Source organism: Papilio polytes, unplaced genomic scaffold, assembly GCF_000836215.1.
Source record: "Papilio polytes unplaced genomic scaffold, Ppol_1.0 DF820622.1, whole genome shotgun sequence".
Taxonomy (NCBI): domain Eukaryota; kingdom Metazoa; phylum Arthropoda; class Insecta; order Lepidoptera; family Papilionidae; genus Papilio; species Papilio polytes.
In genome coordinates, this window is record NW_013528582.1 from 904150 (window position 1) to 930720 (window position 26571).

Sequence of the window (26571 nt, forward strand, 5' to 3'; positions counted from 1 at the left end):
TATTGACATATAGGTTAAATATAATTTCTCCGGATATTGTAATTAGAGCATATTTTATTAATAGATGTAACAATAAAGCAACACAAAATCCAGGCGTAAGTTAGTTAAAAATCAGCCAGCCCATTCTTGCGAAATATAATTTTAAAACATTAGTAAGTAAAATGAAAGTCATATTTTCGCAAGCACGTAACAAGAGAAATGCTCAGTCTAATTCGTTTATTTCTAACATTATCTTGCGAGTTCTTTTGTGGCCGTCTTTAAATCGCACTGGCTTCGCTAATTAACTCCCAGAGCGAGCATTGGGACAAAGGCTTTATCTTGTGCTCCCTTACTTTTTACGCTTATTTAATTCTTTATATCTAATACTCGGATTTACAATTTTATTATCAATGAAGCAAATTATATTCATTCAATAGAATTGATTAAAAATATGAAAATACTAGCTTTCGGTCGCGACTCCGTCCGAGTGTTATTAAAAAAAAAGTAAGTAGCGTACATACGCATACATTTTAATAATATGATAATTGATAAGAGAAGGTCCTGTCTCCTGAAACACAGTTCAGGAGACAGAGCCCCAATTGATTCTGTAAAAATGTTTTTTGTCTAATAAAGAGTTTTTTTTTTTATTTTAACTTTCGTATTTATGACATTAGTAAGATGATTTTAAAGGGTCAACAATGTAAGAAAAAAGCCTGAATTTCATAGTAAGAAGGCTATGTAACGCCCCTTGAATTTGACTCACGTATGCTAAAATAGTAATAGGCAGAATATTGAAACGAAATTAAACACTACGTTTCTAAAACACGAAGATTGTTTCTTAGAAAATTCGGTTAACCGTTCTTATGAAAATGTTTTCTTTTGCTACAAAGACCTAATAATTAAAAAACAATAAAATTAATAAGAAATAGTTTAATAAAATTACGTAAGTCTTGTATCAGATATTTATATTTTCAACTTATGTGTGGATAGAAGTACATTTTCCATTTTTTTCCTTCTGATAATCTTAGGCCATAAATATAAAAGTTTTATAACATGCTTTCGCTTTAACGCGGTATAAAAGGGCTTTATTTTATAAAACTGATTGTAACAATATCGAAAGTTTGCGGACCCTCACCCAAATTGCCGCAGGATTTGGGTTTTTACGGCGATATTGGAATTTGAAAAGATTTTAAAAACTCATTTTAAGTTTTCATTATTATCTTATACTAGCTGTTCCCATGCGACTTCATCCGCATAGAATTATAACAATAATATTTTTTTGTTCACATCTGTCAAATTATCAATTGCAAATGTCAAAATGACATGACGCTGACAAACCATGGCAACCTTGCTTTCTTGATGTTGGCAACAACTTATGGTCTCTTTCCCACATTAGGGTTTTTATCCAAAATATTTACCCTAAGTTTAACGGCGTGAAAATATGTACCCTAAAGCGTGACGTAAGTGTAGGGCTTTTTATTAAAAAGAGAATTATTCAAAAATATTCCGTAATTGCTGACATCTTAGGCAACAAAGAAGTGTGTTTACGCTTTATTATAATAGTATAGATTTTAGTTGCTTCATGTATGCTCTCTCCATGTTTAAGTGATGAAAATTAGACCTACTCCTACTTCACAACTGTCTTTGATAAAGCCAGTTACACCATATCATATATACTGGTCTAAAAAACAGTCCCAGATTTTTTATTACACATCTTTATACACTGTTTTCATCCGACGTATACGAAATAAGGAATAAAGATATATGTGTAAATATAACACTACTAAAAACAAAATTAGCATGTTTTTTTTTATCAAAGGCGATTAAGGTGCTTCGTTATTTTCCAATACTATATCTTCGGGTTTCATTGTGAAATGTACTGAGATTGTGCAACCTGGCGTAAGACGCGAAGCGAGCAATGTAACGTTTTTATTTTAACAATGCGATTTTACAAATTATTGTAAAATTTTAAATAGTGTGTGTGTGTTTGTCAGCAAATAAAGATTTTATCAGTAATAATTTGCATTTATATAAGTACTAGCTTTCGCCCGCAGCTCCGTCCGCGTGGAATTAAAAAAAAAGATAATTATGTAGCCTGTGTGTCCTTCCAGACTATCCTCTACATTTATGCCAAATTTCATCGTGATCCGTTCAGCCGTTTAGGCTACAAACTCTAACAAACATCTATCCATCCATCTAAACTTTCGCATTTATAATATTAGTAAGACATAGTAAGACTAACAAGTTGAACAAAACTTCAAGTTCTTGTCCCTTCGTAGTAAATTTGATTTCCACCATGTTTGTACATTTCTATTTAGTTCTCGATCGTTCTGAGACCTTCCAAGCTTGTCAGAATGTACACACAACCTATTCATTTCACTGAAATAAAGGGGAAAATCATATGTTTATTTATTTAACGTTCAGAGTAGAAACTCGTCAGCGAATTTCCGTGTCGTACGAGCGTAGTTTAGTGTTTGACCTTGTTAACTGTCCGTTGGGAAATCTCCGACTGTCTCCTTTATATATCTTGTATGAGATATGAAGGTACACGAGGCGTAATCATTTTCTTTGCAGGATCTTTCATCAAGATTAAAGAGGTCGGAATGCCGGAAGCGAGAGTGAAATAATTTTATTCCGTAGTCACTTATCTTTGGTTATTTTTATATTCAGAATACATGACTTTAGTAAACATCTTATTAGACAAACGACGAAATACTGAAACGACATTTAAATATGGAATAGTGTTCATTAATATTCAATTAAAATATTGACGTACGGCACTCACGGAGTGTTAGGGATTCGTTTCAGAATTTGGCCGTTAGTAAGTTATGTACAAGCCTCTAAGATTCGTGATGTCTGGAGACTTAGGACAAGGAATGCCGACCCCAAGTAACTGGGAAAAGGCGAAGATAGAAGAAGAAGAAGTAAGATATCTACGAGAAAATTATTCTATTTAATTATCAAAAGGGTAAATTTGTTAAAGGTGTCACAAATAAAAATCCAGATTCATTCACAGACCGGGCTTACTGAATTCGCTTCCTCTACAAATGAAGTTTTAATTGTACCAATTCCGATCGGAAAATGGCTGATAGCAGTTTAAAGGTTTGGCAACGAGCAGTTTAAGTTAGTCTAAAACGAATATGCGAACGGCGAATGGACTAGTATGAATTCAATACTTGCGTTTAGAACTTTATCTTTAAAAACATACGAATAAGAGAGTACGTCTAAGTTAAAATAAGATTTTTAGCTAATTATGTTACTACCTTTTAAATAACATTACAACACCCAGTTCACATTAGGGTAGTAATTTAGTAGAACACCAAGTCATTTAGTAGTTAAAATATTCTCTACTACCCAAAAATCGTTGGTAATACAGTCGCAGTAAAAGTGAGTATTGGTTGCAAGAAACAACATTAACTGATCAACATGACTAGAGTTTCGTACTTCAACTATAGTGACAAGTGATAGGGGGCGCTTCTTACCGAAAACAGAAAATTGATCGACTCTACGCGATTTACTTATCAACTCGACTAGAATGTTGCTAGGACACGTTTATATACTTAATACTATATTTTTTTTTTATAATATAAGATGGCAAATGAGCGAGCGGCCACCTGAATCCACCAAAATGGCGAAGCGACCGCTGCCCGTAGACATCCGCAAGTGCAGATACGTTGCCTACACTAGATTGACGGTGGAGGAGACGCACAAAAAGATGACATTTCCCATGCGTCTCCTCCACCGTGAAATTTACTTTTACTTCCCATCCTTTCCTCTTAAGAAAAGGGTGGAAAGAGAAACGGCTAAAACGGCCTATGGCAACGCACTCATCAGACAAAACGCAGAATAGCTCCTGTTCACGCCTGTTTTCATTGTGGTCGTGGTATTACATCGGGGGAGCCGGCCCATTCGCGCGAAGATGTTAAAGCGGGCTCTACCACTGTAGATATATAATTACTGGTGCGAATAAGTCTTTAGTAATTCAAGTGTGAGTCTATCTCGAACAAAATTCGCTCACAAAATAACGATTGTTTGAATACATGCAAATTCCCGTAACACATTTATCAAGACAAATACAAGTTGCCTATTGAAGCAACTCATTGAATTACCTCAACTTCTGCATAAACTTGTGTACAATTAACGCGATCGGAGCGAAGTAATTTCTCGAATAATTTTGAGCGTTGGCCAGTTTCTGTGAATTATTTTATGAATATTAAACTATGTTTCCATTTTAAATGCTGTAATCTAAGAAAACTGATTTAATAATAGTTACCGCGGCTCCGTCTGCGTGGAATTAAAATAAGTAACCTATATATTCTTCCAGACTATCCTCTACATTTGTGTCAAATTTAATCGAAATCCGTTCAGCTGTTTTGGCTACAAACTCTATCAAACATACATCCATTGAAATTGAAAAAAAATAATCAAATCAATCATTGCTTAAAATTAGCAACGTAAGTAGTGCAAATTAAAATCAATCTATACTAATTAATAATATTACGTGTGTGATATATTTGACTGACTTCTCAAAAGAAGGAGGTACTCAATTCGTACGTATATTTTTTATGTGTGTTACGGCATAACTCCGCCCCTGGTAGAACGATTAAAAAAACTTTTTCATTCGAAAGGTAGTGCTTGCAGGTGTGTAGACACCGACATCAAAGTAATAATAATTGTATAATATAGATATAACAGCTACAATAAGGGAAGCTTATATAACCAAAGAATTATTTCGTTCCTTTTTAGTGTATTGTTTTTTTGAGAATATTTTGTTTCTATTGTATTTTGTTTGGATGTCGGTTTTTTTATGTTTTAATTCAATAACGCATTACATTCCAAAAGACATATATTCATATTAGTGTATAATTTATGACTATACATTATATTATCCTGTACGAAGTTTTTTTAAGGTAAACATAACTAAAGGATATTGTAGTCCTGCGGCATTATAATAGCGAGGACTTGACGCAGCGCCCAAACCACTTGAAAGGGGAAAGCCTTAATTGTACAAACTCTTGTAAAAGAAAGGGTATTGTTTGTGGGTTTGTAGGCGGCCGGTTAGTTTTATATCTTGTTTGTGTTGTAGTATTTTAAGAATTTTTGCAAGATTTTTCTTTATTTAAATGCTGAGGCAAAAACAATTGACTACAAAAATACCAATAGGTACTATTGTACACTTTTTTTTTATCGCTGGGAAAATGAATTTACGCATTCCCCGCCCCCCGTTACCTGGGGCCGGGGTATGTGGGACTCGCCGGCCGAGAAGATGGAAAATGGCCGGAATACCCACTAAAAACCCAGCGGTGTTCCTTCTATCCGCCAGTGGCTGGGTCACGGGAACGAGGTACACTAGGTTAAGCTCATGATTTCGTCTACGCTGAATAAAAGAAAGTTTTAATTATCGCCTTACTTAGTTATGTAGCTTTTTAACGGTGGACGAATTTTTGAATTTGGGTTGATAGTTTTCAAGTTTATTAATTACATACAAAAATGTAATTCTTTCCTCTTTAATATTCTCTGTTGTTTGTGTCCTCGTCCGCGCGGAAATAAATATGTAAAGTGCATACCCTAAATACTCAGTGATAACGTAGCTACTTATCGGTGAAAGTATTTTTGAAATCGGCCTAATAATTTTTGAGTTCATTGCATACAAAAATGCAAATCTTTCCTCTTATAATATTAGAAGTAAAGATTAAAGAAACGATAGTGTTGATATATGATTGGTTCTTCAACTAAAAGTATTTTTTATTGCAGTGCCTATGACCCAGCTGGTTGCAGTGGCCGGAGAGCCGGTGTACTTACCATGTGACATCGCCACGCAGGATGAAGACGACGCGGTATTGCTTGTCTTATGGTACAGAGAAGATCTTGGAACACCCATATACAGGTACGATATTATCAGGCAGTTTAAAGTGCTAAGGAGTAAGCGTTATTACTAAGAGCTATAAAACCGCACTTTACAGTGTGTGTGCTTGTTCTAAAAGTGTGAACAATAATTAAAATCAATGGTTTTCGGTTTAACTAGTCAAACTAATAATTTCCTAGATATAAGTGTTAAGAAATCTGTACCGTGCCGGAGTAGTGGCGCAACGCTAGATAATTGGCATACACGTCCCATCCCTATGACATCTGTCAATGTCAATCTGACGCATTAAGAATAAGCGTGCTATTCTGGCGGGAATTGGTAGTCTGAGTATTGAAGTATGTTGTTAAAAATTATGTTGTCTATAATAAGAAAACTTAAGGGAAAGCAAAAATAAACGCATTGACAGTTTTGTTCCAAAGTAACCTCTAACCTGTATAGCTAATTTCTACTATTCTTCTGGCAACCATAATAAAATATTCTTGATAGCGTGGACGCTCGGGAACGTGACTTCGGTGTGGCAGAACGGTGGTCAGATGAGAGCGTATTTGCATCGAGAGCGTACTTCCTACCGGAGAGAAGACCAGCAGAACTGGGAGTGGACCGCGTCAGAGCGTCCGATCAAGGAATATACAGGTGTCGAGTTGACTTCAAACAGGCGCAAACAAGAAATTCTAGAGTCAACTTGACAGTTATAGGTAAGATTTTTTAAAATCTAGAACCAAAGAGATTTAAAATAATATATTGAGAAGGTATAGATGACACTTCACTTTAAAAAAATCGATATTTCAATCACATATTTTAACGTTGGATTATTGTCAGACACTACAATTTGGTGGGACAGGCTCTTAGTGTTCTATTAAAAGTAACTTGTATGTAACTGATTCTCTTAATATTGGCACTGTCCCAACACAGTGTTTGTAATGAGTGATTAATATTCTAGAGAATTGAGAAATAGTCTTCCATTTTTACTCTGTCCTTATATCTTTATTCTTCGACACATGAAGATATTTTTTAATATAAGCGAAACTGATAAGTTCCGGTATTTTTTAAACAAGAGGAAAAAGTTAAAGGAAGGGAGATAGTATCTGATATAATAATATTAAACGCTTTAGAAATATGTTGAGATCAGACGATCGTGTTGAGGTTTAGATATCAGATTCTAAAGTAACGGACCCTTTTTCTCCTTATTTACAAAAGTCATTTAATCTCAGACAAGATCCAATTTTTAAATCTTGTTCATTAGATACGAAACAACCAATTTTATCACAAAGGGAGGCTACGGTAGGTATCATATTAACAAAAAAGGTCCGATAGAATTGAAAAGATTACAATTTTATAAAGACCCAAATCCGAATCCAATTTACTTTATAAATTTATCAAATCGATTAGGGGTAGAAATATACAATGTTTTCAAACGACAACAAGCAGTAAATAATAGTTTTACATTATTCCTTACATGTATATTACTAAAAGTAGCTGTTCCCGTGCGTCTTTATTCGCAAGAGATTTCTATTTTTCAATTCATTCACATCCTAAATTAAATAACGTGTATAACATAATAGCCTTAGCATGACGTAAGTGTAAGACATTTTATAAAAAAAAAAAAAATCAAAAACATGCAGTGATTACAGAGATCTTACATAACAAATAAGTGTGTATTTACATCTGTTATATTAGCATAGATGAATACAGCGAAAAAGCGACGTTCAAGATAACATCTGTTTTTTTTTAATTCCATAATGTACTAGCAATCGGTCTCAAATATACGTCTCATGTCTTTTATGTGATATGGATGAAGCATATTCAATGGAAAAACAATTAAATGTTTCCTGCTTCTAGATAAAGGGTTCTAATATAGAAATAGAGCCTTTTACTTGAAATTCACTCTTCAACTTCTCTAAAGAATATTAGTTCAATCTTAATAATATTATAAATGCGAAAGTTTAGATGGATGGATGGATGGATGGATGGATGTTTGTTAGCGTTTGTAGTCTAAACGGCTGAACGGATCTCAATGAAATTTGGCATAGGTTTAGGGCATAGTCTGGAAGAACACATAGGCTACTTTTTATCCCGGGGAATAGTTACGGTTCCCTTGGGATTCATTAATTTAGTTTTTTAATGTTTACTCGATAATTCTGCAACGGTTCAACGTATCATATTGAAATTTGGCACAGATATAAAACAAAGTCTGGAGTACACATGGGATAAGGTTCATCCCCGAGAAATATACGGTTTCCGAGGGATACGTAGCTTTTTGTTATTTATATAGTTCGTATGTTTTCTAATACTACGCGGACGAAGTTGCGGGCAACAGCTCGTCAAAAATAAACATTTTATATTCAATTGATTGTAATTAAACGACAAATTTGAAAATAAATTTGTACAGCGGTAAATCCGTACAAAGCTTTTGTGTAAGCTTTAAAAAAATTAACATGAAGCAAAACCAAGCTCTAAATCCGCTTAGCCGACTGGTTGATCCATAAAGTTACTGACGGTAAATCTGACAATAATAATCCATAATAACCGTTGTAAAAAACTGAACGATTGAAAATATTTGTATTAAAGATGTTTCGTAAAATTATTCAATACAAATTACTCATAAACACCAAGGTCATAAATTAACAGCATTCACAAATGTATATTGATCTCTTTCTCTCTCTACACTGTTACATTTTTTATCTCTCTCATGTAACGAAATTATAGCAAAGTCACGTTCTCCTTTAACATAACATTCTGCGCTATTAAATTTGATATTAACTAGAAAAAGAACCACTATATTATATCTAAAATACAATTTTTATACCTACAAACATTTATCAAAATGTGTTTAGACGTGTCTTCGTTTGATATGAACTAAGTAGTTTTGAATTAGATTATGTAAATGGCGGTACAATCGAGGCGGAGTCTTGGCGACGGTACAAAGAGCAGTCCATTGTAATGCACTTGCGGTAACCCGCTTGCCAACATATCAAATCACTACATGTTTCCTTTCACCAGCATACGTGGATAGTATAATTTGAAAAAATAAAATGACATTTACAAATAGATTTAAATGTCTCTATGACTATAAATTCTCAAATTGATTTTATTTGAGTAATTTTTCTAAGTATCAAAACGTTTTAATCCTATTGTGCGAAGTAAACAAACTAAGGGCCTGTCCCACCACTAGCTGATAGAGGCTCAGATAGCTTAAAATGACGCCACTGTCAGATAAGGTAACAAAATCCGTTATTTCCATCACAAATTTTACACGTTGAATTGTTAACTAACAATTTACAATTTGGTGGGACAGGCTTACACTGGTACACCAACAAATCTGCAACTTATTACTAAAAATAAATGACATTACTGTCTTATATGTCTAGTATAGAACATAACATCCTTAATTTATACAACTAGATGTTACTTTGGAGGAAACACACAATTTAAGCTGGTAAATAAATTCACAGTTATATAATTCTGAAACCAAATCACAGAAAAGACAGTTAAAACTAACTCTTGGTCAACGTTAACAGTTGACTTGCTAATTAAAATAAACGCGGCGAACAAATCGATATTTATTAGCAGAGAAAGGACATTCCCTCGAGTGTACTCCACGTGTAGACACGATGCTTCCTGCTTACGTTCAGACGTGTTAACCTACTGTAAAACTAATTTAATGAGGTTAATAAATGTTTACAACTTTGCAAATGTAATGGAGTTTATTTCAGTAGGAAAAATATCTCATGAGAATTTGTTTTAATTGGATATAACGTTTATTTTGATGTTAAAAACAAGATGAGTTAAAAAGAAGAACACTTTTTGCAATACCCATTCTAATTTCTTACTCTTCTCTTAACAGTTCCGCCAAGTAAAATGGTGATAACGGACGATAAAGGCGATGTGAAGCAAGCTATTGTCGGTCCATATATAGAAGGGGATACGTTTACGTTAAAATGCGACGTGACTGGAGGTAAGTAATAGCTTTTTAACTAATAATAAGTCACTCCCTTCTTGATCATGTCATCCCGCAATCTATCTAGACCTACCACTACATGTATACCTTCACATTTATAACTTAAGTTCTTCTCGTTACGTGTTTCATCTTACATAACACGAGCTGTCGTCCGCAAACTTCTTTAGCGCGGTTTTTTTAAACGTCATCTATCATATTCCCATGTGCATCTACCGTTTACCAGCTATCTTGCAGTCAAAGTCCCATCAAAATCGGATGACCCGTTACGTCATTTAGACAGCGCGGAATTTAAAAAAAGTATAATATGCCCATCTATGTCAACTACCCTTTAGTGAACGTCCAGTCGAAATCGGCCCAGTCCTTTCAGAGATTGCCCAGAACAAACGCAACTTGCGTACAGACAAACATTTTCGTTATCAGCAACTTGTATATAACTATATCATCTTCCAAAAATCTGTAATGTTTCCTTTGATATCACAGACATGCCAATTTTATTATATGTACAGATATAGATAACACGTTAAAACGAAAGTAAATACTTTGAACCAACGATGTGTTAGCGAATTAGAGTCCGGTTTTTACGGAACATGGGGTTACGTTAGGGGTATTAATTAAAAGTCGACACGACTGCAGTGGGAAGAATTTATTGCTCTCCCTAAATCATATTACGTTAGGGTTACGGTGTGAACGAATGGCATAGCCGATGTCGAAACGTTATTAGCCATTACGAAGGTGTTTAAAATTATTGGAATGGACCCAAAATTCTAATGCGATGTTCAAACTCCGTAACGCTTTGACCTTAATTGAAGAGAAATACATATACCTATTTACAGCGGGGTACGACATTAATTATGCTATACAATTCAATCCTCTTTCATATATTTAAAGTAAATTCTTTACGTATTTCATAATATTTTTAGTATAGTCAAAGCTCTTTTATTTCTTGGGTAATACTCGATACGGGTTTAAAATAAATAACACTATATTGTCCCCTAATTTTTATTTTATTGTCAATAATGTTCATCATTTGGTTGCCTCAATAGGCGTGATAACTTCTTAACCATAATTAAAATTAGTTGTGAATAATTGAAATAAAGCTTAACGATATCCATGTCCGAAAACCTAAAAAGTTGCACAATGTTACTAGTGCTAGAATCATTAATGACGTCACAATGTAGGTAGACCTCGTCCGTGGGTGAAATGGTTCCGTGATGACGTGGAAGTGGACACGGCCGCGGCGCCGCTGGCTGCAGGCGTGCGTGGCGTGCTGCACGTGGGCCCGCTCAGCCGGGCTGATGTCCGCGCTACACTCACCTGCAGAGCCTCCAACCATCTTAGAGCACATCCTATTGAAACTACCCTCACTTTGGATATGAACTGTGAGTTAACAGAATCTTTACACCTTTTTAAGGAACCTGGATACTTTTATGCAGGATGTGTCAAGTCTAGAGATTTAACCTGCTTTATTTTTAACTTTTAACAATGTCCACAGATGTCACCAACACCTAATAAAACTCTAAAACCCATTATGTAATTACGTCTCTATTTAAATTTCTTTTCTAATTTTGAATTCAATCATATATTTGTCTACCCTTTAAATTGAGGCAAAATCATTGTAATAAATGAAAAACATGTAAATAAAAAACAATAAAAGTTTCCGAGTCTAGCAATTTTTAACGCTACGTCATTTAAGCATCAAGATAAAATTACGCATCAAGAACATCAATCTAAAATCAGGCGTATGACAAGTAAATTATTACCGCAGTAAATGTCTTGAGTTTATAGATTTATGAATATTAGTATACTTGCCTACTTCATTTATAAGAAAATGTTACTCAAAGAACATAAATGTTATAGTAAATTTATGCCTACGTTAGAAACCGCGTCTAATTAAGTGGTCAATAAAGGAGCCCATTAAAGTACATCCAGTATGATAATCTACAATTGTAATCCTTTAATTTGTGTAGTAAGTGTTTCCCGTTGGGTCGTTAGGACCACTTAATGCTCTAACTATTGAGATTTCCCATTGAGCAGATTGAATTCATACAATCAATCGATCTAATAGGAAAATTATAGACCCGATTGATCATTGAGACGAACGGCTCAACGGGAAACACCCAATGTGGTGAGGAAAAATTATTTTTCCATATGTTTTTACGTGTATTTTAATGTATCATTTTGTTTCAGTTCCACCATTAAGCGTGCATATTCTCGGGTCAAACCAACCGTTGTCAGCGAGTAGGAGATATGATTTGCTCTGCCAGAGCTCCGGCTCCCGCCCGCCTGCTTCTATCACATGGTGGAAGAATGGACATAGGATAAACAACGCTAAAGAAACGGTTAGTGGTTACATTGTGTATCTCATCATTTGATGATGATGATGATGATCATTATTAGTGTTATCATGTATGGAAAGATTACCAATATTGTTTTGTATTTATCTTAGCAATAGGCATATATGCTTGTACAAAACCATCGGTCGATGAAAGAGGAATACAAACGACCTACTATAGAGACTAACCAAAGCAGAAATGGTAAATCGAATTTGTCTTCAAAGATAATTTAATTACATCAACAAAAGCAAAGCTAATCTGTTATCAAACGATCGCAACTTTCCTAATCAGCATTACCATGAGAAACAACATCGCGAAGTCGACTTAAAATAAGAGCACGTAAAAGTAATAAATGTAGATTGAACGGCGCGGCGACTGCTCGGGGCCGACTCAAATCGCTCGTAAGGGAGCGCCGCTCAGCGATGGCAATGTTTGTTGTCGCGGGTGACGCTTCTTATTAAAGACGGAAGGAAATTAAAACTGACTGATAAGATAAATTTTAAGTTCTACAACTTTGGTAGAAATCTATTTTCGTCATGGTTAATGTCTTACCAAATTGTAAATTGCCTGATAAAAATCCAAATGATTTTGTTCCCTTATTTGACAGTGACGTCTTTTAAGCTATCTGAGGCTCTATCAGCCAGTTATGTGAGAGGCCCTATTACTTGTTTAATGTTTTACTTATGTTTAAATTCATTTCTATCATGTTCGACTAAAGTCTCGGTATTTAACTCGTGGTACTTTAAATTTAATTTTAGTTTTAAAATAAGAAAGTATGTGCAAACTCGTTCGTGAAAGTAAAATTGTTCTGCGTGAATTAATTAAATTCGTTGATCAGCAAGCATCCTCGCCGCCAGGAATTAATATTAACGCGGCCCGATTCAATATAATTCAACCTTTAGAGACTCGAGCAACGGCTGCCCTAATTTATTATTTACCTGAAAGCTTTCATAGAGCCTCTTCAATTTATTATCACGGTATCAGTGTTTGGTGTAATTTGACGTCAATTTAACGTCAGTTATTAGTCAAATTGAGGTGGCATTCAAACTGTTTGATTTTGATATTATTGTGCTCCGTTCCTGTTAAAGGTTGCTTATTATTTGATTTCATTTTAATTTGATTGGTTGTTTATGACATTGTTGGGTAAATCTATGTAACTTAGTAATACTTAATATGTATACCAATTGTATTTATTACAAAAAGTACATTGTGTAATAAAATGCAATCAAAACAAACATCAAATGAAAACATATATTGATGCTTTCAATTGTAATTTCCATAAAATACCACTTTAGAATGTTCGAGTACGAAAGATAGCGGATACGATTTTTAACGTATTTGGCAATTGAGGGAATATATGTCTTGAGCCCAAAGCATTCCCCGAAAAAAGGGCCAATAAAAACATTAAAATCCTCGATACTGAAGAAGACTCAATACACAATGTTTTTGCAACTTCGAAATATTTTGATTTTAACGCAACAATATTTCATTAAAATGTATACATATACAGTCTTGGATAAAAATAATGTTTTTAAATCAAATTTTACAAAATCGCATTGCTTGGTTAAAGAAAATTTGCATCATATCTTCCATAATCTATAACACTATTATAAAGAGGAAAGATTTGTATTTTTGTATGTATTGAAATAACGCAATACTACTGGGACAATTATTAAAATTCTTTTGCCTAGAAAGGTAATGTATCTTTGAGTAACATAATCTTTTTATTTTAAAATTTCACGCGAATGAAGTCGCGCGCAACAGCTAGTCTGCAATTACGTCCGCATGAAATTCATATTATTCAAAATATAACCTATGTTACTCGCCAAAAACGTAGCCATTTATTCGTGTAAGAATTTTTGCAATCGCTTGCTTGCTGTTTTTGAGGATTATCAATACATACAAAAATCCAAAAACACTATTCATTCCTCTTTATAATATTAGTATAGGCTGCATAGTTTTTTACATATGTTTCTTGCCTACAGCTGTCATCTGATGGAAACACAACGACGTCGACTGTGTCTTTACAACTGACCAAATCAGATGCGGGAGCAAAGCTGGCCTGCAGAGCCTCCAACCCTCAGATGCCATCAGTCGCTGCGTTGGAAGACGACTGGTTGTTAGACATACAATGTTAGTCGAGTATCGTTAAGATTTCCTTTTTAATTTACATTGAAAACACGAGCGTGCGCACCTTTGAGTAAACTATCGCACAACTGTTGTGCCATTGTCGATTGTTTTGCAGCTTCAAATGGTTAGTTACGCAACTAAAAATCGAGTTTACCACCACATAAGCTCATAGGAATCAAAGCTGGACAAAACAGTTGTGCGATACTTTAGTCTAAGATGTGGCAGCGTTCCTTAGATTAAATTTAAAATTCTTAGATTGAATTACAAAAAATATAAGGCCTTTAACATGACACAGGATGAAGTTTGTCTAATTTGTTTAAAGAAAACCTGTAAACATCTGTAATGTCTGTATTCTGTGAGAATGTAACGATCTCAAAAAAGGATTGTTACCTACGTCAGCTACTTCTGGTTTTTTAAACTATTTTGTAGACGATTCTATATCAAAATTATTATTATAAAAAATGTATGGTTGCTGAAATAATGTTAACAGCAACGTTCACCGCTTAACCACAGTGATTGTTTAGTTTGTTAGCATGCCACGCGTTGCGGTATTCCAATTTCATTTTGCAATTTATTTTGATACACACAATAAAATTAAATAACTGTTGTGCAGTTTTTGTTTACATTTGCATACATTTGTTACTTTTTTTTATTTTTTTTAGATGTTCCCGAAACTACAGTAAGATTAGGGACAAATTTGGATCCGAAGAATATTAAAGAAGGGTCAGATGTATATTTTGATTGCATAATCAAAGCACATCCTTATGTATACAAAGTAGAATGGAGACATAATGTAAGTTATTTTTTTATTTAAAGGAATTAATAAATCAATTTACCTCGCTCTTGCTTAAATCTTGTAGCTTAGTTTTAATATATCAATTGTAATATTTGTGCAAAAAGTATTGAATAAATTAAATCGGACTTAGCTTGTACTAGCCGTTGCCCGTGACTTCGTCCACGCAATAATAAGATAAAAAAGTAGCCTGTAATATGCCCGTCTGTGTCAGCTACCCTTCAGTGAAAGTCCCATCGAAATGTGCTCAGCCGTTTCGGAGGTTATCCGGAACAAACACTGCTTGCGGACAGACAGACAAGAAAATTTTTTAGATGCGATTTTCGTTATTAGCAATGCAAATACATCATCTTCCCGAAATCTGATTTTTTTCCTTTTGATATTACATACAGACACTCCAATTTTATTATATGTATGTTGTAGATAAATTACAGGGAATTTTAAGATGAGGTTCCTATTATATGAATATTATTTTTAAAAGTTGAAAATTATCATTTTGACTGTTATTTCAGGGTAAATCACTAGTACATAATGTAGGACATGGAATAATAATAACGAACCAGTCTCTAGTGTTACAAGGCGTTGGAAGGAAAACAGCTGGAAATTACACGTGCGTCGGATTCAACGCCGAGGGGGATGGGGAGAGTAAACCATTTACTTTAAACGTTTTATGTAAGTAATGTTGTATTTACAACTTAGTCTGTAGAAAAATTCAACAAAATAATGTTTAAAAATTTAATCTAGGAATTTGAAATCATAGTTTCAGCAGTGCAAAATGTACGAAACTACAAGTGAAATTGAAATTAGACGATAAGAAATTTAAATATCAATTATTTCAATAATAGAGTTAGAAGTTACAATAAAATACAATTTATAGGTAATAATAAATAAATAAATAAATTACAGGTGCAATGTGAAAAATATACAGATACTTTAAATAAAAAATAGCAAATCATTGTAACAAAAAACAATCCTCAACACTAAACAGCTTTCCGGAAGCCAGAACATAAGTTTACTTTGAAACTATCTGGTTCTCGCGATTTAGTTAACTTGAAATTTAAAATTATAACCTATATTACTCAGCAATAACGTAGCTTTTTAATTGTGAAAAAATTTTTGAAATCGAACCAGTAGTTACAATACTTACAAAAATCCAGAAATACAAATATATTCTCTTTAACATTTACATTTACAAGATGTGAAGTAATGAGTATTGTGCAGATGCCCCGACGTGCCGCAGCTCGCAGCAGCGGGTGCACGGTGTTGCTAAGCAGGAGCGCGCGCATATCACCTGCCACGTGGACGCCAACCCCGCTGATGTCAGCGTCAGTACTCATGCACATTATGTTACCTACCTTTCACCATACCACCACTGCAATTACTATTAGTATCTAGCCACACTTACAACTTGGTAGATATGTGCATCTTAGCTGATAGTAACAAAGACTTACAACTCGTAGTTGATTTTCCACTGCTTGTTTCATTTTCTGTTCGTTTATTACGAATACCAGATCATCAGATTATGTTGCTCGCGAGTCTATCCGCGTAGAATTTAAAAAAAGTAAGTAGCTTATGTGTTCCAGACTATTCTTTACATTTATGCCAAACTTCATGAAGATCCGTTCAGCAGAGGCTACAAACTCTAACATCCATTAATCTAGTTTCGCATTTATATTATGCTTTCGCCCGTGACTTCGTCTGCGTATAATTAAAAAAAAAGAAAGTAGCCTATGTTTTCTTCCAGACTATCCTCTACATTTATGCCCAATTTCATGAAGATCCGATAAGCCAAGGCTATAAACTATAAGAAGTATCCATCTACCTAAACTTTCGCATATATAATATTAGTATAGATTTAGATGTTAATGTTTATGAACAGTTCCGGTGGACATTCAATAACACCGCAAACAGCAACGACGTGAGCGAGGGCTACGTGTCGCGCGCCGGCACCAGCTCTACCGTCAGCTACACGCCGCGCACCGAGCTGGACTACGGCACGCTGCTGTGCTGGGCGCGCAACCGCATCGGCAGGCAGCGCGTGCCTTGCGTCTACCACATCATCGCTGCCGGTCAGACTTATTCTTTAACGGCTGAAAACCAGCGCAGGAACTGCGCCGTCCCTTACAAGCTAAGCTTTTTTATATTTAATATAAAATACGTGTTTCTGATAGGCTAAAACGATGCGTCTTCCGATTCTGGGATTATTCCCAACCGTCACCCCGCTCTGTCCACACGTGAGAATAAATAGTTTCATATGTCCCACCTTTAAGTCCCGCTATCGCGAATAAGGTGACAGATGGAACCGTTATGAAATAAAATCAGTTCCAACCGTCACCTCGTCGCAAAAGGTGGGACGGATGAAACTTTTTATTCTCACCTGTTCCGACATGGGGACAGGGGGGACGGTTGGGCATAATCCCGGTTCTTTAACGAAAGGCGTCAAAATGTCGAAAAAGACAAAAAGTGACTTTTGCGGTGTTAAGACTTCAATGACAAAATGTATTTTTTTTGTGGCAATGAAACGTCTATTTATTTATTTAATGGCAAAGAGAGATAATAAACTTACCTTTCCAAAAAAATGTGTAAAGAATTTCCTATGTTTTTTGTATACGCGAAAATAGAGGTTATTTTATAAGTAAAATTTCTTACAGGTCGACCAGATCAAGTTCACAATTGCACAGTCGTGAACGCATCATTAACTTCATTTGGTGTTCGTTGTTCAGAAGGATTTAATGGCGGATTACCACAATCGTTTCTACTTGAAGTCCGGGAAATAGTTACACAGGTAACGGGATAAATTATTTTCTAGATTATGTCTAATTAACGTGAAGTTTACAGTACACTCAAGAGCAATGAATCCGGGTCACTTAAAAAAAACTATAAATTACGCAAACTAAAAATGCTAGCTTAAAGAAATAAACGATGTTTAGTAGACAATTAAATACTACTGAAATTGAGGTATAAAAATCACGAAGATAAATGGGAGAATTTAACGAAAATCGTATATAAAATTGGTGTACAGTGTACTAACGCGTAAACGCAATAGAGGAAGAAAAAGGAGGCAACAAACACATTGAAATTCAAGAAAATCATATTGTTGTACAAAAAGTCATGTTTTTTATGTTTGTATTAAAAATATCAGCAGTATCTGTTTTTTGTTAAGTAAACCTCAATCTGTAACATGTAATGACTTATAATTGTTATTTAATTTTAGGGGTATAATATTGTCTATTAAACACCCTTTATTTCATTAAGATAGCAAGAAAGCATTCTTAGTTTACGAGATTTTTATTTTATTTTTTATGAGACCCATATTCATTGCTCTTGAGTGTATGACACTAATGACCGTGTATTTTACAGGAAATTATAGGAAATGTATCGAGCGCTGTGCCGCGCTTTACTGCCGTTGGTTTAGAACCAGGCAGGACGTACGCGGCTGCAGTTCTAGCATACAATGCTAAAGGGCGAGGAGACCCGTACCCGCTGAGAGCGAGCACGCTGCGCCCTCCAGAGAAACACCACGTACATGATAAGAGTTTAGGTAAACATAATATTTGATTATAAATGTCATTCAATTTTGTTGCGACATTTTTAATCTGATAATGTTATCAAGTTCTAAATCTAAGGCCCTGTCCCACCACTGGGTGATAGAGGCTCAGATAACTTCAAAATGACGTCACAGACAGATAAGATAACAAGATCCGATATTTTCATCAAATATTTTACACGTTGGATTATCAATTTACAATTTGGTGGGACAGACCCTTAATCTAGTTAATCTTTATATCATTTTAATATTTTGTAAGCAATGATGATTAGATTGTCATCATAAGCTGTAGCAAATTTCAATGTTTTATGTATTTTATGAGGTTACATGATTACTGATATGTTTAGAGCGCACACCTTTGACTAAACTATCGCACAACTGTTGTGCGATTGTCGATTGTTTCGCAGCTTCAACTGTTTTTGCACCAATAAAAATCGTATACCTCCATATAAGATCATAGAAATCAAAGCGGGACTAAACAGCCGATAGTGTGCGCGCTCTAAGTGTAAATTTCTCTTCTATCAGATTTACCAAGAACAGCGTTCCAAATATCCGGAGCGATGTCAGCGGCGGTAGGGTGCGGGGGCGTGCTGATGGTGGTGCTAGTGCTCCTCATGCTAGCAGTGCGACAGAAGTGCGCCAAGAGGAAGCCGCGTTCTGCGCCGCCGCCCTCGCAGCCCGCCTCGCCGGACAAACTGCGAGAGAAGGACGACAGTGAGAGTGATGACAGGAATCCTGATATTATACCATCCGACACAGATCATATGCAGGTAACAATAAAACACATATCTAATCTTATTAATATCTATACTAATGTTATAAAGAGGAAACATTTTGATTTTTGTATATATTGGAATAACTCAATAACTACTTGGCCGATTAAAAAAATCTAGCACTATTAAAAAGCTATGTTATCAATGAGTAATATAAGCTATATTTTTTATTGTTTTCGAATTGCACGCAGACGAAATCGCGAGCAACAGTTAGTATGCGAAAGTTTTGATTGATGTTTGTTATAATTTGTTAGATATAGAGGATTGTCTGGAAGAACACATAGGCTAGTTACTTTTTTAATTCCACCCGGACGGAGTCGCAGACAGAAGCTAGTAGATTATAAAGCAATCTAATTTGTTTTACTTAAATAGACTACAGGTCTAGAAATATTGAAGTTTTGATGCTATATTTCATTAAAATCCTGGTATTAGAAGATACTTATTCGATGAACGACGATTATTATTGCTGAAATTAATAATGTTAACTTATTTTAGATCGACTACTTCCGCCAGCAGCAAGTGTCGACAATCTCCCCTCCGCCGGGAAGCAGGGCGGCGCGGGGCAGCGTGGCGGGGGTGCGGGGCGGCATTCCCGCTTACTGTCCGCTCAGGACAGCTCCGCCGGGACATCCACAAATGCACGATACTACGGTAAGTAAAGTTCCGCTTAGTGTCCACTTAGCGTCACACATTTAGTTGAATGCTACTAAACTATATACAACTGTTGTGCGATTGTCGATTGTTTGGAAGTTCAACTGTTTAGTTGCACAACTGTAAATCGAATTTTATACCTCTACTAGCTGTTCCAGTGCGATTTCATTCGCATGAAATTATGAAAATTGTTCTATTGATTACATTTGTCAAATTCAATTGCAAATGTCAAAATGACAGACATGATATGACGACAAAGCATGGCAATTTTGCTTGCTTGATGTTGGCAGCAACTTATGGTCTCTTTCCCACATTAGGGTTTTTATCCAAAATGTTTGCCCCTTAAGTTTAATGGCATGAAAATATATAGCCTAAAGCGTGACGTAAGTGTAGGGCTTTTTATTAAAAAAATATTCAAAAACATGCTGTAATTGCTGACATCTTAGGCAACAAAGAAGTGTGTGTTTACGCTTTATTATAATAGTATACAAGTATACATATGAGGTTATAGGAATCAACGCGCGACAAAACAGTTGTGCGATAGTTTATCCAAGATTAATGTTCACTAACTCAATAAAACGTTATTCCAGTTATGACTAATTGATTTTAAGGATTTCACTAATTTCGAAATTTAAATTAATCACTTGCTTGAGATTATAACATTAGTTAGGGCAAGCGATTTACATAGTATGAATAATTGTTGTTGGGCTCTTTGTCTAATGGTTGTTTGTGATTAGTTCGAGTTCAGTCTCGGCTTTGAACTTAATTGTTTTGTAATAATATTCGAAAATAGTTGCTATGATTGAATTATGTTTCTGATAACAATTATGTAGCTTACAATAACATGATTTTAAGGCCAGTGATTAGTAAAATTAACTTTAAAGTACCATTTGGGTATAAATTTCGAGAAAAAATAATCTCAAGTATATGTTAATATGTGTAATGTTTGTCATTAGTAGTATTTTTGATGGTTTATATTCTTATCTTACTAATATTATAAATACGAAAGTTTAGATGGACGGATGGATGTTTGTTAGAATTTGTAGCCTTAACGGCTGAACGGATCTCCATGAAATTTGGCATAGACTTAGAGGATAGTCTGGAAGAACATAGGCTACTAACTTTTGTTTTTTTTTAATTACTCGCCGACGGAGTCGCGGGCGAAAGCAAGTATTGAATAAAAATAACATTTAATTATAATGATGTGATATTTAAGACATTCTCTCTGCAACCATATCTTTATTTTAAAGTAACTTTAGTACTCTGATATTCCACGTTAAAATCATAAGGATTTTTTTCATTCTTCATCCTTAATTATACGAATGGAAATCCATCAAATTTCTCAAACAAACTCCTATAGTTTCTTTACCCTGCTTCAGTATACCAAGTTTAAAATAGGTTTTAAAAATGTATTTCGAGTTCAATTTGTACCCTCCGGAAGGAAATGTCTACATTTCATTTGTACGTAATTATACAAGAAATGTCCATAAAAGCGACTAATTTAATTAAAAAAGGATCAAGAGAAAACACAATTAGAAAAAAGGTCTCCGTTAATTAGGGGACTAGATTTACAGAATGGACAATTTAAAGGGTATTTTAAAAAAAATAAAAGCAATCAGTCAGTTTGTTCTGAGTAAAGTGGAAACTTTTTTAAATTAGTGATGAAATTTATAAGTAACTAGTTGTTGGTCGCGACTTCGGCCGCGTGAAATTAAAAAATGCTAAAAAACATAGCCTATGTTTCTCACAGATAGATTACCTTGCTAATGATGAAAGAATTTTTAAAATCGGCCCAGTAGTTTTCACATGAATCAAATACATACAAAAATTCGAATCTTTCCTCTTTACAATATTAGTATACATATCGATTTAGATAAGCAAACTCTTTAAATCCTGTGTAAGTTAAAAACTAAAAAAAAAATTCAAAGCTAATATTTGTCAGCAATCTTTATTGTATCTTTATACCTTTACTGAATCCTCTTAAAATTTCTAGAGCGCACCATCGAGCATTCCGCCTCCGGCGCGATTCGCTAGCGGTGCGTGTACCCTACCGCGCGGAGCGGGCGCGTGCGGCACAAGCGGGGCGGGCATCCCGCTGCAGCACCTTCGCACGTTGCCGCGCCCGCTGCCCGCCCCCGCGCCCGCACCGCGCCACACGCCGCGCGACACCCCACTCTGACAAACAACGCAACTTTAGAACAAGTGTACATAAAACAGACTTTCAAAGAATGCTCAAAGTTTTTAGAAGCTTTGGATATAGCGAACGGTTTACGTACCACGAATTGACCTACTTTCGTTTCAAAAGTTTGACACGCTAAGTATTAATTTTGATACACTAGAAAAATTACCTTAATTAGTGAAAATGATATTGTATATTATTTAATATGAGTAATAACTAAATCTCGCTAAGTTTTAATTAAATTTATAGTTAGGGTGAACGAAATTTGAACTGTGTTATGGTTTGTTTGTAATATAATTGTAAATACATTTAATGATATTCCAATGGATAATTTAGGTAATATAAATAATTAATAATAGTTTAATAATGTTATACGAGTGTGAGTGAAACGGATTTAAAAGGTTTATTGAATTTTTGTTAAATCTTCCGCTTTTGTTTTAATAGAAATATAATTAAATTTGTTTTGAAAAGGTTGTGAAATCATCGTAAAATAATTTAAAAGATGTAAGCTTCCATTTTGTTTAAGATCAAAAAAATAATTTTATAAGCATTAGTACTAGATACATTTTATTTTTAAATAATTATTTTGTCCAGAATTCTTTGTTGAAAAAATAAAATAACTCATTTGTAGCTTTGTGAGACATATCCGTATTTAAGTTTTGCTGTTAGATTTTATTTATTGTATTTAAAATTTATAAGTTCTCAGAGAGAAACAAGTTTTAATTTTGTCGAAATGTTGTCATTTTGTCTATTATATTGTATGATAACATAAATAAAATAGTGACAGTTGAATGATGCTAGGCTGCTAGGGAATTATAAAAAAGTTTCGACTTACTAAAAGAAATTCTGATTCTAAAAGAGATAAATATATCAATTTTATAAATTCGTTGATATTTAAATACGTTTGAAAATGTAACGAAGGGCAATGATATTAGACTTTTATAAAATACAAAATGGAAATTTGTATAAATTATTACTAGTCGCTATCATCGCCAAATTCTTTATAATGTGACATAGGCCTTATAATTCTCACATTGTTACCTACAATCCTATTCTTAATTTACTAATTGTTTAATCTTACTCTACAGTGTACTTCTAACGAATACTAACGCTAAATTAATAACTTTGAACTTCATAATCTTTCCATAAATCTGGGACTTATCCCGAAAAATTGGGAAAGACTTCGCAAAGTCATCGAGAAAATTTGTGTTAGAATTGTCGTGCGCCCCTAACTGGCGTATAGTGACAAATGTCATACAAATTTTGTCGAGATTACTAATACTTTCCCACAAATATTCGTGTTAACCTCCTATCTCTTACATAGCTAATAAATATTACAAGTAAGGGTTGGTTTACACCAAATTGAATAAAGGAATAAAGTTATTTTTACATAAAACGATTAATAAATAATGAATAGGATAAACTATTTTATTTTAGTGAAATATCAAAAATTGTAACAATTATTTTACGTCGAAACAAAATTCAATAAAATATGAATTCACATTACACAATTAGTTTTATGCACAATGAAATAAATTTCACAAAACTGGTTTACAAATGTTTGTTAAAATATGCTAAAAGCGTCGGAATATGCTGAAATGCACAATATTAATAATTAATTTCTAAAAGAGGTTAATTTCACATTTGCATGAATAATTTTGTCGCATTAAATAATTGTTTCGTTAAAAGATAATACAACGCACAGAATTGTTGTAAAGATTTTCAAAAGCCATAAATTTCCCTTTAAAAACTCATATATACATTGTTCCAAATAATCTCATTGCAATTCTTAATTGATCTAAAGCTACATGGGCTAAGTTAAAACAATTTTTTTTTTCATATTTAAATCTGTATTTAAATATGGAAAAAGCTCTAATCTACTAAGTAAAAGTTTCTTTTATTATTTGATTGGTAAATCAAAACAAGTCATTTTGAAGCAGCGACCTATTTAGCATGCATCTCTAGAGATCATTTGAAAAACGCTACCGCTTGTCACCTGCTGCAATACTTTTCTGTGAGCATATAGAAAAGTCTCTCTGTACACTAATTTTGTAATGTGAATTAATGGAAAATATCCATACATATGTGATATCATTTTAATAATTTGTATGTTTTTGTTAAGCTATTCAATAAATATAGATTAAATAAAGCTTAAGTTGTTGATTGAGAAAATTGTAAATAGTTTAAATGAGGTTTTTCTTAACTACCGGCAGTGTCGGTTTCATTAAAATATTGAAAACGAAAATAAAACATAATTTTCAAAAATGTTACTTCAGTGTTTTAATTCATAATAACATTAACCTATAAAAAATACTAGCTGTTCCTGTACTACTTCATCCGCATGAAATTATGAAAATTTTATTTTATTGTTTAAATGTGTCAAATTTTCAATTACAAATGTCTAAATGATATGACATGTTGACAACCTTGCTTCTTTGATGTTGGCAGCAACTTACGGACTCTACCACATTAGGGTTTTTATCCAAAACATTTACCATAAGTTTAATAGCGTTAAAATTTATAGTCTAAAGCGTGATGCAAGTGTAGGGCTTTTTATTAAAAAAATAGTAATTCAAAAATATGCTGTAATTGCTGACATCTTAGGTAACAAAGAAGTTTGTGTTTACGCTTAATTATAATAACCATAATAGCCATAACCCAAATGGATTTTTGAAAAACAATTTGAGATCCAAACACCATTAATCCAAAAAAAATTATTCAAAATTTAGTTATTATAATACTGAAGTTTGTACCTCAATAAAATAACTTTTATTGACGAATCTTCGGTCATAATGGTAACAACCATTAAAACGCGCGCACACTTTGACTAAACTATCGACCAACTGTTTAGTCTCGCGTTAATTCCTATAAGCTAATATAGAGGTGCATAAACTACTCTATTAGTTGTGGGAAAAAACAGTTGATTTCGCTGAAAACAATTGAGATACGCAAAACTTTTTTGCGATAATTTTGTCAAAGATATGCGCTCGTCTTTTTGTTTCGGAGCCATTTACGTAAGACCCGCATCTTATGCAGGCTATATACATTAGGTGTTGGACAACAGTCTTGAAGCACATAACCTACAGCCATACACTAGCGTGTAGCAAAACTGTTACTATAAATTCGATACTACAAGGTAACTGTGCAAACCCTAACGTGTGTCACTTACATTATGTTTTGTGTGTGCCGGCTTCATTGCGTTTTTCAGGACAGGCTTATGTATGGCTTGAAGGGTTTTTACTATCCGTTGGCAGTTTCCATTACAATAAAAGGATTTTCTCCGAAATCAGCTTTCAACACGCGGTATACTGTTTGTGTATCCATTTTTGTTTTGTGTGGTATTTTTTGTTATATCACATACTAGCTTTTGCTCGCGTATCTGTCCGGGTGGAATTAAAAAAAGCTAGAGGACATTTAGACTATCCTTTAAATCTATGGTAAAAATAATCAAGATCCGTTAAGCCGTTTAGGCTACAAACTCTAAAAAAACATCCATTTATATAAACTTTCACATTAAATATTAGTAATAAGTTAACTTTTAAAACTTAAAACTTTTAACTTTTGTGAAATAAGTAGTAAGATTTAATTTAATGTAAATATTCACTTTTAAAATTTGCTATGTCATTTTAATTTCTTAAGAGAGATTTGCAAATATAAGAACACCAAATAGGCCATAGGTGGAGGAAATATCGCATTTGCAAATGCAAATATCTATGGACTAAAGTCGCTTCACTATTTTTACGAATTCCGATGGCCGTTGCCACAATATACTATAAAAAAAATTAAAGATACATATTTTTTTATTTAAGAACGAATAGATATCGGTCCAATTATATTTCTAGTAGTTAGTTATATTTTTCGTAAGCTGTTAAAATGTGAGAACTGCAGTAAATCATGTGTATTTCTATACCAGTGAATTAAAACCATAAATAAAGTTAAAATTTATGTTTCACGCTCTCAAGTTATAAATTGTATTAACAACACGTGCTAGGATTTACGAATGAACGAAGCTGATTAATGAAATACAAAATTCAAGACTGAGTTGTTATTTATTTATAAAAATATCGTATTAAACTAAAAGTTTAAAAAGCTAGGTAAAAAGGTTACATATTACAATTGATTTTCAAGTGATATTTCGTAAATTATTAGTTTAGGGGCGTTTCATTTGGCCAAATTATATTTTTCCCCATTTAGTTAATTGAATACATTGGCCTAATGGAAAGAATCTAAGGATTCAATGAACATAATACATCATCATCATCATCTTCTTTCTCTTTATCTTACTCCCGTAAGGTCGGCCCAACGGGTTTTGTCCTCCACATAACTCTATCATACGTCATCCCTTTTTTTTTTTTTTTTTTT

The 26571-nt window shown here is 33.9% G+C and overlaps 1 protein-coding gene across 4 annotated transcripts in view; it reads left to right on the top strand.

Moving 5' to 3' along the window:
- Window positions 1-22388, top strand: part of LOC106110504 (hemicentin-2) — a 146349-nt gene extending 123961 nt beyond the window's left edge. For 3 of the 4 annotated variants that reach the window (XM_013292363.1, XM_013292362.1, XM_013292361.1), the window contains 15 exons: window positions 5734-5866; window positions 6332-6540; window positions 9690-9800; window positions 10982-11182; window positions 11991-12142; window positions 14122-14269; window positions 14929-15059; window positions 15572-15731; window positions 16281-16384; window positions 16939-17128; window positions 17711-17844; window positions 18420-18600; window positions 19132-19376; window positions 19875-20030; window positions 22024-22388. In XM_013292363.1, the coding sequence (XP_013147817.1) occupies window positions 5734-5866; window positions 6332-6540; window positions 9690-9800; window positions 10982-11182; window positions 11991-12142; window positions 14122-14269; window positions 14929-15059; window positions 15572-15731; window positions 16281-16384; window positions 16939-17128; window positions 17711-17844; window positions 18420-18600; window positions 19132-19376; window positions 19875-20030; window positions 22024-22209 (2441 nt within the window). In that variant the 3' untranslated portion in view covers window positions 22210-22388. Of the gene's footprint in view, window positions 1-5733; window positions 5867-6331; window positions 6541-9689; window positions 9801-10981; window positions 11183-11990; window positions 12143-14121; window positions 14270-14928; window positions 15060-15571; window positions 15732-16280; window positions 16385-16938; window positions 17129-17710; window positions 17845-18419; window positions 18601-19131; window positions 19377-19874; window positions 20031-22023 lie in introns of those variants that run through there. The other variant, XM_013292364.1, reaches the window with a different exon arrangement.
- Window positions 22389-26571: the final 4183 nt, after the last annotated feature.